This window comes from Rhincodon typus, chromosome 24 (genome assembly GCF_021869965.1).
Source record: "Rhincodon typus isolate 14 chromosome 24, sRhiTyp1.1, whole genome shotgun sequence".
Lineage (NCBI taxonomy): Eukaryota > Metazoa > Chordata > Chondrichthyes > Orectolobiformes > Rhincodontidae > Rhincodon > Rhincodon typus.
In genome coordinates this window covers 32,802,510-32,816,525 of record NC_063355.1, presented here as the reverse complement: position 1 = coordinate 32,816,525, position 14,016 = coordinate 32,802,510, and the positions used below count along the sequence as shown (strand labels likewise).

At 39.2% G+C, this 14,016-nt stretch overlaps 1 protein-coding gene across 2 annotated transcripts in view; it reads left to right on the top strand.

The window, feature by feature from the left end:
* LOC109910819 (cytospin-A) overlaps positions 1 to 14,016 on the top strand; it is a 301,509-nt gene that overhangs the window by 233,244 nt on the left and 54,249 nt on the right. For both annotated transcript variants that reach the window (XM_020510070.2, XM_020510069.2), the window contains exons 11-13: positions 3,859 to 4,038; positions 5,788 to 5,863; positions 8,273 to 8,443. In XM_020510070.2, coding sequence (XP_020365659.1) covers positions 3,859 to 4,038; positions 5,788 to 5,863; positions 8,273 to 8,443 — 427 coding nt within the window. The remainder of the gene's footprint in view (positions 1 to 3,858; positions 4,039 to 5,787; positions 5,864 to 8,272; positions 8,444 to 14,016) is intronic.

Genomic DNA, 14,016 nt, shown 5'->3' with positions numbered 1-14,016 from the left:
CTTTGTTTTTGTTCCTGATTTACAGCATCTGCAGTTCTTTCAGTTTTTAACCAATATTGAATAATGGATAGCTTGTATGAATTAGCAATGTTTGACGTTCCCATATACTATAATGGTGAGGGAATCTACATGCATCCCCTGTTTGCTGAATGTATACAATTTATCCGCCTGACATGTGCTTGTGAAATACATCTGATATGTTCCAGCCAGATCAGGCTGATGTCAGTAATGATCAACTGTACACAACAGCAAAAAGTGATATGATAGTGAAAGCAAACAAGTCACTTTCTCTTCTAAAGTCAAATGCATTTAGGGATTTGTTTTTTTTTTCTGTTCTTTTTCTCATGAGCTTTCTTCAACCTGCTGCCAATTTTGAAGGTAGTAACATTTTTTTTTCTAGTACAATTCCACAGGTATCAAACATTTCTGGATGTGCTACAGAAGAGTTTCTCCACATATGTACCTAGATAGTGAAAATCAATAATGTGTTTTTTCACAGGGCTTCAGTTTTCAGCTTAATCTTCTCATCTGAGGCCTCCACACTCAACTATTTCCAACAGAGGTTCTTACAGAGCAGTGTTGAGCCTTTTGTAATCTAGGGACACAGAAATCATTCATGGTGTCTTTACCATAGCTTGCACAGTGAGCAGCTAATTCACCAAACATGTATTTGCACATTTTAATAAATGTAGCCCACAGTTTGAAGCAGAAAATGATGGAGGATTAAAAAAAAACTTGTATATAGTTCCTTCGAATTAACTATTTAATTGACTGTTCAGATTTTATCATAAACTGCAATAACTGTTCATAACCTCAACTGTGATATTATCATAGAGTCAAATCATAATGTGTTATTATGTGGTAGTTGTTATCTTGTGAAGTTCATTGAGGGATAGTCCTGGTAGAGGTCGACAGCCAATGCACTGCTTGAGGTTGATATATATGATACTTACACTGAAGGTTGGATGATTGTAATGAAACTGCTACAAGTATATCTGATGTATTACTGAGAAATGATGCGGGTGGTATTAATTAGAGTATTTTTGGTGCCAGTGTTGACACAGGTATGATATAGAGCAAAGCAGCTGCCTGCATTGATACAATGAACACAAGCCAAAAAAATACCAGTTTAATAATTAAGTGCTCCTTTTTCTGTAGTGTATTTTAATACTCGCATCAATGCCAATAAGCATTACTGGAGGGTCATGCTGATATTTGGATGGCCTCATACCCAAAAGAAAGGCAAAATGCATTTTGCAGTACTGCTATATTAAATATTTTACTATTACAAAAGAGATTGTTCTAATGTAAAAAAAATGACAGTCAATCAGTGACAGGATAAAAAATAAAAAGTAAAATATTTTATTACCACTGGAAATGACCACATGGATATATTTTAGATGCACTCTTTCTAATTCTGCGCTTGTTGGGCATACTTAACATTAATTTAAAAATAATGGGCAGATTTTCTGCTGGCCAGATAGGTGTTATACCAGCGTAGATGGAAGTTGTGCAAGGGGGTCCTGTGGAATCACCGTTGTAACATATCTGAAGGAATTGCCTGGGAAATTGAATATGCCTCTTGATAATTCCTCTATGCCTTAAACCCACAGAAAGTGTCCATAAAAGCCAAGACTTAAAATAGTTTTGATGAAATTAAATAAAATACTTTATTCAGGAAAAGTTAGACTATTTAATACATCATCTAAATCCTGAGTAATTATTAAACTGACCGCATACTTAGCTCATATGCCCCCACCTACACTATCCTCAGATCCCTTACAGCCCCCAAACCCTGACCTGACACACACAGGATATGACACCCCCTGGTGACATGATAAACCCCCCCAACCCCTTCCACCAGACCTATGCCGACACTGGGCTCAATTCTCTTCCCACAGTTACCCTTTCCACTCTTGCATCCTGACCTCCACTGGAGCAGAGCCAATCCCTAAATCACCACATCACCATCACCACTGGAACTGACGTCCTCATCCCCTTGACAGCGAGACCTGATCTGACCTGACATCTCTGCCACGTGACCCAACCGCCAAGTCCCCTTCCTCTGCAAGGCCAGACTTGATCTGACCCCTGTTCTGCCTGACCCAAATCCCCTAGACCCAGCACCTCTAAACTCCCCAGTCCTACCGGATCCAATTTCTCCAGCCCACCCTGATCTACCATAAACACCCCTTGCCAACTTGCACTCTGGCACCCTATTCGGCTGACACCCCAACCTCATCTCAGCAGGAATCTTGCCAGCTTACACCAGACCCCTTATCTCCTTGTCACCACTCCAGATGGCTACCTACATGCTGACAACCAACTTACCTGGCACTCTACCCCTACCATCTGGCATCCTATCACCTAGAACAGTACACCCTCCCAGCTGTCACCCTGCCACCCTACCCACCTGGCAACCCACTAACCTGGCACCCTACCCCTACCCATCCCTATCCCCCCAGCACCCTAATTTACACTCAGCTCATGTTTAACCTTTGACAGCAGATGTCAAAGTGACTGTCAGGGCCTTAAAATTTGAAATTACAGCACCTGACTTATGAAAAGAGGGCATGGTTTGCCTTCCTCTGATAGTTCTCTGTTATGAAAGACCTGTCAGAATTGAAGTACAGCTCTACATTTCTGAGGGAGACTTCAGCAGAATCTGCTTTCAGAAATATGTAGCATTCTTTTTTTAAAAAAGGATGAGAGTGGCAATGTGTGTAAGATTGCTACACCCTGGAAAATCTGGCCCAATATTTCATGTTTTTGCTGAGATCAATAACTTTAAATTTGCTATCATTTTGGCTGAGCATTGCTGCCATGTTATTGTACAATGATTACAGTGCTATTGGAAGGGGTATTTTGGGCTTTACTGATTGTAGAATTGGAGAGAGAATTAATATTTTAATTTGGTCTGAGGTTCACATAATCTGTGATGGTTTCATGCAGCTGTTATTTTTGGCTTGAATATAATTCATTCCATTAAATTAAGTTGACTTTGGCCAATGTGATAAAATTTACTGGAAAGTTTCACAAGCAATAATATACAAACCAGTTTGTACTTAATTCCTTTGTCTTCTATCTTAATTGAAGTATTACTCTACTTAAAAGAACTAAAGCCTTTGTTCAAATAATTGTGTCAGAAATCACATGACACCAGGTTATAGTCCAACAGGTTTATTTGAAATCACACGCTTTCAGAGCATAGCCCCTTCGTCAGGTGGAGTCACCAGACGAAGGGGCTACACTCCGAAAGCTTGTGATTTCAAATAAACCTGGTGTTGTGTGATTTCTGACCTTGTCCACCCCAGTCTCACACCGGCACCTCCACATCACAAATAATTGTGGAGATTTGGTGCAAATGCATTTAGCATTGCTATAACATCACTTGTAGTACAATGATTTCCAGGCTTTAGAGTTAAATTTATTAACTTTGCCATGATTTTTGTTTCATTTTACAAGAAATCTTTTAATTTGCTTCATATTCACATTACCAACGAACCCTATAAGTATTTGCAACCAGTTGCAATGAATTCCTTTAAATCCAGATGTAAGTAAAACTATAATATTTTCCTTCAAAGTGCAGAGACTGACTAGTTTAAAAGTTGAACAGTACTGTTAGTAATTGCTTGGAATTTTGCAAGGTATTAAAATGCAGCCAATAGGAATAAATGGTGAAAGAAAAGAAACAATGTAATGATTGCTACAGTTCCCTATGACAACTTGGTTTTCTGAGGGAATTCTGATCGTGGAGTTCAACGGTAAAGGTCATTTTCTATTCATGGTATTAAATTTGAAATGCATTGACAATGAGACCAAACAGATATATCAAATTGATTCTGTTTATGGTATCAGTCTTTGCAGATGGACACTGAGCCAGTGATGACTGAAGCATCCCATTCACTACAACATATTGAGGCTATTTTACCCAATGGTATGGAGGAGAAGGAAAAGGAGAATATAAAAGAAAACAAGAAGAAACCCAGTTTGGAGGATTTGAGTGCTATTGAAGATGAAGAGGTCCTGGACAAAATGGTATGTGTTCCTTGTGCAAACTTGCGTGCAAAGGTTTGGCTGAAAATGAGGAGTGGCCCATAAATTTACCAGGTTTACCTCCCTGCTGCCCTCTTGCCCATCCCTGACCCATTTGCAGTTGTACAGGAATCTAAATGGCCTGCCCACCCTCACCCCAGTTGAAGCCCTTGAGTACTCAATGACTATCTGCTTAAGAACTGGCTGCAGTATTGAGGCTGGTAGAGGGGTTCGGGGACAAGGGTGGCCCGACAGGTCACTGTGCTCAATCCCGGGATGGTCTGGGAGGACTTCCTTAAGAGCCTCCTTTCCATATCAGATGCCACCGCCATGCCCTCCACCTCCTCCCCACTAAGAAAAACCTTGTCATAGACTCCAGGACTTAAAGTCAGATTGGCTGTTACCTCCCTATGTTAGAACTTCCACCTGAGTAAGGAATAGAAGCCCTGTCCTCAGCCAAATAATGCAAGTTGAAGTGTTAAGTGATTGTGGAGATATGCTCCCCACTGCTTTTCAAATGGCAGGGGCAGGAAGCCCCACCACCCAAAAATCCTGCAGCATTAAGTGTAGCAGTGAACAGCAAAAAATACTTGAATTGAGATATGTGTGAGTGATTTGTTCATAAATTATTTCAAATACGCTAAAAAGGAGTAGACAGTTGGAGATGCATTTCTGTGGCTCACAGTAAAATCCTAATGTTTGTTACAGAAGCAAACTATTGAATAAAAAGACTGATATCCCAAATATTCAAACATCTTGTCAATGTCTACCTTTTGAAAAATTCCGCAATACATTTAAATGGTTGAATGATCATTTTAGGTTAAAAAATTGCTTTGTGGTCATATGGTTTACATAATTATTAGGATATTGTGTCTATGTGATTTTTTAAACTGGAATGTTACACTCCACTGTGAAATTATTGAAGTTTGTTTGATCAATTAAATTTTTTGTCATTCAACTATGGAAATGTTGTACGTTTAGCTACATCAGTCTGAATATGCTTCATCTTCTTTGGTTCTAAATATTCAATTGTGCTCAACATAGAGAATTTTCCCAGCGTGTAGAACTTTGCATATATGTTGCTTACAGTAAGAGGAGGAGGAAAAGAAAATTCTAAAATAGAGGGGGTTTTATTGACTTAGTAACCTAATCTCAATCTTAAATAGCTGTGAAAGAACTGACGCCAGAATAAACGATGAACAAGGGGAATCGCTAGCCAAAGTTCCCATGTGTGAGTTTCCATTAACTCAGGAAGTGTCAGCCACCATCTTTTATATTTTTCCAGTATTTTATTTCTTTTATTCCAGCCAATTTTACCTTATTTTCTACATTATGAAGTTGTTGATTCCATGCTAGAAAATAGTTCCATGGACACTGGCCTTCTGTGTTAGCTTATTTGGCGAGCAACACTACCAAGGTCTTTTATGCAAGTACCCTGCATCCATATGCACGTATTTCCACGGGCTTTGCTGTCAAAGATAGTAACTTTGACTGGTTTTTACTAAGCTCTTTTTCACCAAAGTCAATTTAGAACCCATACTGAACCCTAGTTGAAATCAAGTAACTTAGAACAGGTTGAAAATCAAATCTGGGACTTTGCTAGTTGGTGTAACACATTGAGTCACCGCTCTAACCCGTTGAGGCACCATAAGAGTTTAAGTCTTGTAGTTTTAGCAGCACAGAAGATAAAAGATCTGCATTCTATAAAGTATTGCTATACTATGATATCGTTTCCTTATCTATTTCCTGAAGCTTGATGCCACAACAGATTATGAGGAACGGAAGATGATTCGAGCTGCAATGAGGGAGCTCCGGAAAAAGAAAAGAGGTAGGTGGCTTAAACAAGAAGCAAGATAGCACTGTATAAATAATTGGGATTATTCCTGTGACCTTGAAAAACAGGAAATCTTGGACATGCACTGAGGGGAGATCCTGAGCAGAAGCCAGACAATACAAATTGAAGGATAGTGGTAGGCTTTAATCCGATCTAAATTTTTATTTACCCCTAATGGACAGGGCAAAAGTTTCATCTGTACATAATTAGAATCCTAAATGGAGTGAGCTCAGGTAGTCTGAATTAATGTCTCAACAGACATTGGCAGTGTTCCCTTTTAGCAACTCATTCTTCCATATGGGATTCAAATACATTTTTTTGTACAGATGTGCATAAGCAGCCACGACCACAAGAAAGTGCAGAGTTTAGCTTGAGAGTGAATAACCTGCTACATTTCCAAGTGAATTTTGCAGTGGAATGCTGATCTTGTTAATGATGGAATTGGTCTTAACTAATACTGCCGTGAATGTTCCTGTCTTAAAATTAATCTTGTGCTGGCTGCACACGTTCTAGAAGAAGAATTGCACAGTATTTTTCAAGTTGTTCTGTAGTCATACACCTCATTGCTTGGTGAGAACATTGGATATTAATCCACAGCACATATTATTAAAGCAATTGAGAACTATGAGGTGGTAGTGGCATTCCTTCTTACACAAGATTGCAATCTGAGTTTGCTTTTGACTATTTAGGCCAATATGAGAGAAATATAATCTCCTGCTCCTTTTATTATCCTAAACACCCAAACTATGTTCAATAGCTTGCTGCTGTATATATTTACAGGTTTACTGTTTTTCTTGTAGCAGATCTACATTCTGATGATTCCAGCAGTTGCCACAACTGTAGTAAACATCACAAGTTTGCTTATTCAGCTTGATATTGTGTATCTTGATCATCCTTGTATTGGTTCTGTTGATCAACTTGCATTTCACAGAACTACACAATTGATTGCCTGCCTAATTTGCCTGTCTTGTTCCAGTTTACAGTAAAGAATTTCTTCGGTAGTCTAAGATCCTCCATATAGCCAACAGGTCCCGAATCAGCATAGCTGTGGGCTTATCAATACGTCCTTAATACTTATGCTGTTTGGTGTGTTCAAGTATCGTGCTATTAGCAACTTTGTCTTGCTACATGATGTGCACGATGGAGCTCAAGCTGTGGTAGACCTTGTCAAGCTTCCAAACATGATAAGAAGGAAATAACTTGCAATAATGTAGTGCCTTTCATGCCCTAAGGATCTTCATAACGACACAGTGTTCCAAATGTTCTACAATGTAAATTAATTAACTTTTCCTGCTGCTATTAAAAGTGTCACAAAATTGTTTAAGCTGCCCGGAAAAGTAGAAAGGGACTATATTTCATATTTTGTCTGAGGTATGACACGTCTGACAGCATTCTTTCAGTACCCTAACACAGTCTCCTCTGACTGTAGAAACAGAATAATCCAGAACATACTGAAATGTCAATCTAGGCGATTTGCTCAGGCACTTCAGTGGTTACAATATGTTCAGGATTCCTGTCCATTTATATAGGTAACATTTACAACAGCCCTGAATACTGCTATGTCTGTAGTGAGCTTCATGTCATGCTGCGCACACGTCAGTCCATCAATGTGTCATTTGTCATCACACTATCCAATCAATGAACCAGTATATGCAAATGACATTACTGAATTAGAAATGGTGTGGAGGGAGCAAACAGAATAATCTTTAATGTATGCTGTCTTGTTTCTTGATATCATGCCATTATAAATGCTCTTTTGGATAGGGAGCTTACAAATGACAAAGAAGAAATGGGATCTGATAATTTACTTTTATCTACTGAATTAGAAAACCATACTGTACAATATGCACTTTTGTGTCAATTCACGTAGGGCTACAAGCCATGTTCTTTCTGAAAGTGAAAGCTACTGTGTAATCAGAATTTTAAGAAACAAAAGTTTGAATAAAGTATTTTAATTTAGATGGATCATCCATTTATCTGGTGAATAGGAACAAACCCTGAATTAATTTGCAAGAATAAGATTACTCTCGGAGAGAGAAAACTGGTTAATACTCAATGACCATCTCAGTTTTAAGCATTTGATGCATTTATTTTTGAGGAAAATAAGAGTCTGTTATGTTATTGAAGATAATTTATTGGTGCTCTTCATCGCCTGCTTTATTTAGATCTGTAGAGCAAACTCAATAATTAAGGGTAGCACATGTAAAAAGTTCAGCCCAAGTTTGTCCAGTCCTGCCACCAAAGATTACTGCAATGTGCAAGCAGTAGATGTGTGGGATAGGTACAGCCATGAACTAACCTGCAAAGTTGTCTAACTATACTGCTTTTCATTAGATATTGATCACTGCTAAAGTAGGAAAAGTAGATTTTGACTCCTAACAGTTGTATTTTTCCTCTCTTCAGATGAGAGAGAAAGGGAACGTGAAATGAGACTACAGGTACTGAAGCAGAAAACAGAAGAGAAGAAAGGAAAATCTTTAAATACTGCAGAAATGACGGTAACTAAAACACAAAAGTCCAATGATGGGAAGACTGTGACAACCATCTCAAAAACTGAGAAAATCACCCAAGCAGGTAATGGAATAAGTACTGGTTACTCCAAACTGTCAGCAACATTAGTCACTAACTCATTGAAAAACTTAAATATCTTGGAATGGTTGGGTTTTGAGCCCCTTGTAAAATTTGGCCAAAAACATTTGTTTATCTTTTGATGTGATGTAATTTGGACATTGCTGAAAAGACAGCATGTGTTACCCATCCCTAACTACTCTGGAACTGAGAGGCTTGCTTGGCCATTTTGAAGAACAGTTAATAGTCAACCATATCAAAGTGGGTTTGAAGTCACAGGGATGCCAGACTGCGTAAGGATGGCATTTTTTTCCCTAAAGGACATTAGTGAATCCAATAGGGTTTTGCAGCCATGGCAGTTTCATGCTATTCCTGAGTGTAGCTTTTAGTACCAAATTCAATACTAGGTATTTGAGGTGGCAAATAGTCCAGTTCCATTCCTGATTTTGCTGTGAATTCTACTCGGCTGAAGAATTCTACACTACCATTCATCAATATTAAGAAAGGGCTTGCCTTGTACATTGCTAAGTACATTAACTTGTAATTATGTTGAGCTTTTACAGTAATAAAATATCCGAAGGGTCACTAGACTCGAAACGCTAGCTCTGCTAGTCTGCAAATGCTGCCAGATCTACTAAGTTTCTCCAGCAATTTCTGTTTTTGTTTCAGAGTTCCAGCATCTGGAGTTCTTTATTTTATCCCAAGGCTCTTCACAAGAACATTATAGAACAAAATTTGTCACTGATTTGATCAAAAAGATAGGTTTTAAGAAGTCTTTTAAAGGAGAATAAAGACATGTCGGGAAGGAATTCAAGAATCTGGGGCTTTGGCAGCTGAAAGCCACCAATAAGGAATACTCAAGAGGCCAAAATTGGATAAGTGTAGATATTTGAAGGATTGTCAGGATGGACAAGATTAGAGAGTGGTACAAGAAAAGCCTGACAGATTTGAAGGCAAGAATGAGAATCCAGGCTTGACCCTGAGCCACTGTAGGTCACTGAGTAGCAGGCTGGTTAATGAACAGGACTTGGTTCACGTCAGGACACAGGAAGCAGAGTTTTGAATGAGAAGTTTATATAGGATAGATTGTGGGAGGATTGCCCAGGAATGTGTTGATATAATCAGCTAACAGAGGTAACAAAAGCATAAAGCAGGATTTTGGCAATAGATGGGTTCAAGTGAGGCAGAATCGGGAAATGTTACAGAGATGGAAATACGTTGTCTTAGTGAAGACTCAGGAATTCAGTTACAAGCTCATTTCTGGGTCAAATATTACATCAAGGTTGCAAAAAGTTTGGTTTAACTTGCCAGGAAAAGAGATGAAGTTGATAACTATAGGACAGAGTACTTGGAGAGATCTGAAGACAACACATTTTATTTACCAAATCTTTAATTAGAGGAAATTTCGGCTCATCTAGTACTGGATGTCAGGCAAGCAGAATGTTATGCACCAGACCAAGCCCCCTCAAAATATAAGAAGAAGGTAGCCTAGACTCTAACTTTTTCTTATTTTAAAGGTAAATGTGAGGTGCTGTGTTCCAGGTGCAATTCGATTGGTCAAACTACTGGATTTTAACACAATTAATTCAAACACTATAATTAAAATACAACAAAGGAAAGAATACCTTGGAATAAATTAACTCTGTTTGAAAACTTAACAGAATAATAGACTATTAGTAATTAACTATTCCAATATAATAACCACCATAAACCCTTGGCAAAAAGGCAAATTCAGAAAACAGATTGTCTTACATGCAGTTCTCCAATCCATGAAGGAAGAGCATCAAACGATAATTCTGAGAGAGAAAGTGCAGCAGACAGGAGAGATTCACTGCCTTCCAACCCAGCTGAGACCCCAGCAACAACTGCTGAAAGCTAACTAAAAGTCGTGGATATGTGAGAGTTTGACCACACCCACTCAGGCTGCTTCTATTGTTCCAACCTTTTTAAAAAAACCCAAGGCCTCACAAGTTGTTTATCTTTTCATAGAATGCTCAACACCTATCCCCCAATATCTCTCATTAAAAGAAACCAGGACAAAACACACCTTTTAAAGCCACAGCATTGTCACAAGTGTGATAATTGAGCACCAATGTATGAGTCAATGAAGTAGCAATGGTATTGTAAATGGATATGTGAAAAGATGCTATGCTTTCAGACGATGTCATCCAGGGCCAACATGTACATCAGAAATAGAAGAAGCATAGGAGTTAATACTGTGTGAGTGGGAAAATAAGACACATATTCGTGTTTTGTTTGTAGTAGTCTGCTGTCTGAAGGCGAAATTTATACATTGATGAAAATATGATGAAGATTCTAATAGTTACTGCATGTATGAATATCTTCATCTAAAGAACAACTGGACTTTGAGAAGTTTCTTCAGTATTGCCAAACTCAACCAAAAGCTGTGGTGGTTATGTACTGGCTTTAGATAGGGATTTCTTCTGATCAGTGACAACTGAAACGCGACGTATAAAGGTGCATGTTATTAAATGTATGAATTAACCATCGCATAAATGTGTGCTTTGTGGGTGGAATGGAATTTACCAAGGACATATCAGATAAGGCCAGAGGATTTTTTTGACTATGGGGGGATTTGGTGGGGGGGATATTTTAACATGGGTGCACAAAGAGGTTTGTGTGTGAGCAGACCAAGTCGTGGAAATATACTAGTGGTTCAGGAAGTAGCTCCAACCCACCCCTGGAGTTTGCATTTATGGACATGCGGACAAGCAGCAAGAGAAGATAATTTGGTCCCTTGAATCTGTTCCTCCAATGAATGAAATCATGGCTGATCTGACTGAAACCTCAAATCCACATTCCAATCTATCTCTGATAACTTTTCACCTCTTTGCTGACCAAGAATCTATCTACCTGTGCCTCAAAATGTTCAAAGTTCTGCTTCCACTACCTTTTCAAGAAGAGCGTTGCAAAGTCTCATAAATCTCACTACATCTGCTTGAATAGAATCAATGGCCTCTTGAATGTCTTAATTGAACCTGCCTCCACTACATTCCAAGTGGTGCCTTCCAAATCTGAATTTTTTGCCGTGAAAACAATCTTAACGATTTGTAGTCCTTGTGCTGAAGGGTTACTTCCACAGTTTTGGAGGTCACTTTTATAACTTTGGCACCATGATGAATCCAAACAGTGAGGGCCCAGAAGATTACAATTACAGCTATGCAACAAACAGGTGTACTGTTGAGCAAACCACCAACAGATTGAAACAAAAAACAGAAACTGCAGGAGGAGTTCAGCAAGTTTGGCAGCATCTTTGGAGAGGAAGCAGAGTTCATGTTTCAAGTCCGGTGACTGTTCTTCAGAACAGACAGATGAAAGTGTGCTCCTGGTATCTGGATAGATCTGGGGCAGTCTTCAGCATGCACCATTGAGAGTCTTTAGAATGATGTTGGTGTGCTTCACTGTGCACAGTGGTGTACAGCAGCAGGACCCTGTAGGAGGAGCAAGGTAAGTATACAGATGATCCTGAGGAGGTGTTAGAATACAATGTGACCAGTTTATCTCATTATGGGTAGTCTACTTACGGTTTACCAGTCCACTCTCTGAAAACCATGTGCAAAAGGTCCCTCTTTGACAAACCACACCTCTTCCCAGTGATCCTCACATAAGTCAGTCCTGTAAACAATCAAGAATCTTCAATAAAAGCAAAATATCGTTGATACTGCAAATCTAAAATAAAACAGAAAATACTGGAGAAATTCAACAGGTCTGACAGCACCTCTGGAGAGAGAATTAACATTTCGAGTTCACTATGACTCTTCTGCAAAGCATCTTTTTATTTAAGCATCTCTCATTGCTCAGTTTCAGTTCATGTCCTACCATTTATCAGATTGGCCTACTTTTGCTAACCAGCAATCAAAAACAATCAAACAGGAAAATGTTAGAACTAAATAATAATAATAATATTGGAGCTTTTGTGGCCTGATTTAAAGTGCCACCTGAATAGGTTAATTTAAAATACCTGAAATAATAGTGTTTAAGTGGCTAAAAAGAATGCAAGAATAACACCTTAACATTCGGTAACATACTCATGTACGTATCCTTCTACTACTAAAAATTTGAACTCTTCCTCTTCCTCAACTTCAACATTTGAGGTTTCAGTGGAGGATTGGAGGCTAGATCTCTGCTGTAATTGCTGAGATGGTATTGGCAGATGTCCTTGGAGTTTTAGAGCCCATGAGGGATCTGTCCAAGATTGCACATGGCCCTATGCAAGGGTAGACTTGGTTATTAGGATACATGGCATCATGTGGGGTATTAAATAAGGAACGGAGACAACAACAAGTGAGAAGCAGGGTTCAAAATCCACAGGTGCAGTTATGAATGTAACCCACAAAATATCCAAGGCATGGGCGAAAGATTCCCATGTTACCACTGTACTTATTTACATTGTAGTTCCTCTGCAGTTCAGACCAGGCTGGACATTACAGGTAGAGACATCTTAAGTGGAAAATAATGCACGGCTTTTTGGAAGATTAGTGAGTGTGATCAAGATCACGAATCTGAGTAGCTGCTTCTTGAATCACAGATTCTGTCCTTGTCATACTTGCTGCTCAAGCTCCCTCAATCTCAGGTTCCCTCGCTCCCATTTTTCCTGCTCCTGCATTAGAGGATTAGCAGCAAGGGTGGAAGGGAGAAAATCTGTGATTCGAGGAGCTGGAGCAGGTATCCTTGATAATCTTTTTGAACTTTGACATCCTCCAGGAATCAAATGTAGAAAAGATGATGGGTTAAAGTGCAGTAACACGGCCAGGACTATGCTGTACCAGGAATGTCATCGAAGGCAACAGCCAGTGAAGGGAAGATCCATCCTCCACTTTAAATCTTTTGCAGTCCTGACATGTTAGTGGAGTTCATGAGAATTTGAATTAATTAATTGGACTGCATTTTGAAAGTTGCTTATCATGCCTCAAAAACATATTAGCAGATAACTAACGTATCTCTACACATCATGTAGCTTTTGTTCCTATAAAATAATTTTATAGTGGAGCTAATTTTTGTTTCCTTTTCTATGGGTGGCAAGGTGGCTAGTAGTTAGCACTGCTGCCTCACAACGCCAGGGACCCGAGTTCAGTTCCACCCTTGGGTGATTGTGTGAAGTTTGCACATTCACACCAAGTCTGCTTGGGTTTTCTCTGAGTGCTCTAGTTTCTTCCCACAGTCCAAAGATGTGTAGGGTTAGGTGGATTGGTCATGCTAAATTGCCCATAGCGTCCAAGGATGTGTAGGTTAGGTGGATCTGCCATGGGAGATGCAGTGTTAGGGATAGGGTAAGGGGATATGTCTGGGTGGGATGCTCTTCGGAGGGTTGGTGTGGACCTGACAGGCTGAATGGCCTGCTTGCACACTGTAGGGATTCTATGATATAGCGAGCTTTTTATCAGACACTTTAGATCATTTTCCTTGTCTCGTGAGGATAAATGACCTATGGTGTAATGTAAAGCCATAAAGAACAAAATGGTCTCAAGTTTGATTACTGTTTTATGCTGGAGTAGGTGATTTCAATTGAGGTTTTGGTAGGAGATGACAGAATTGTGAAAAAATTGGCCACAATTCCA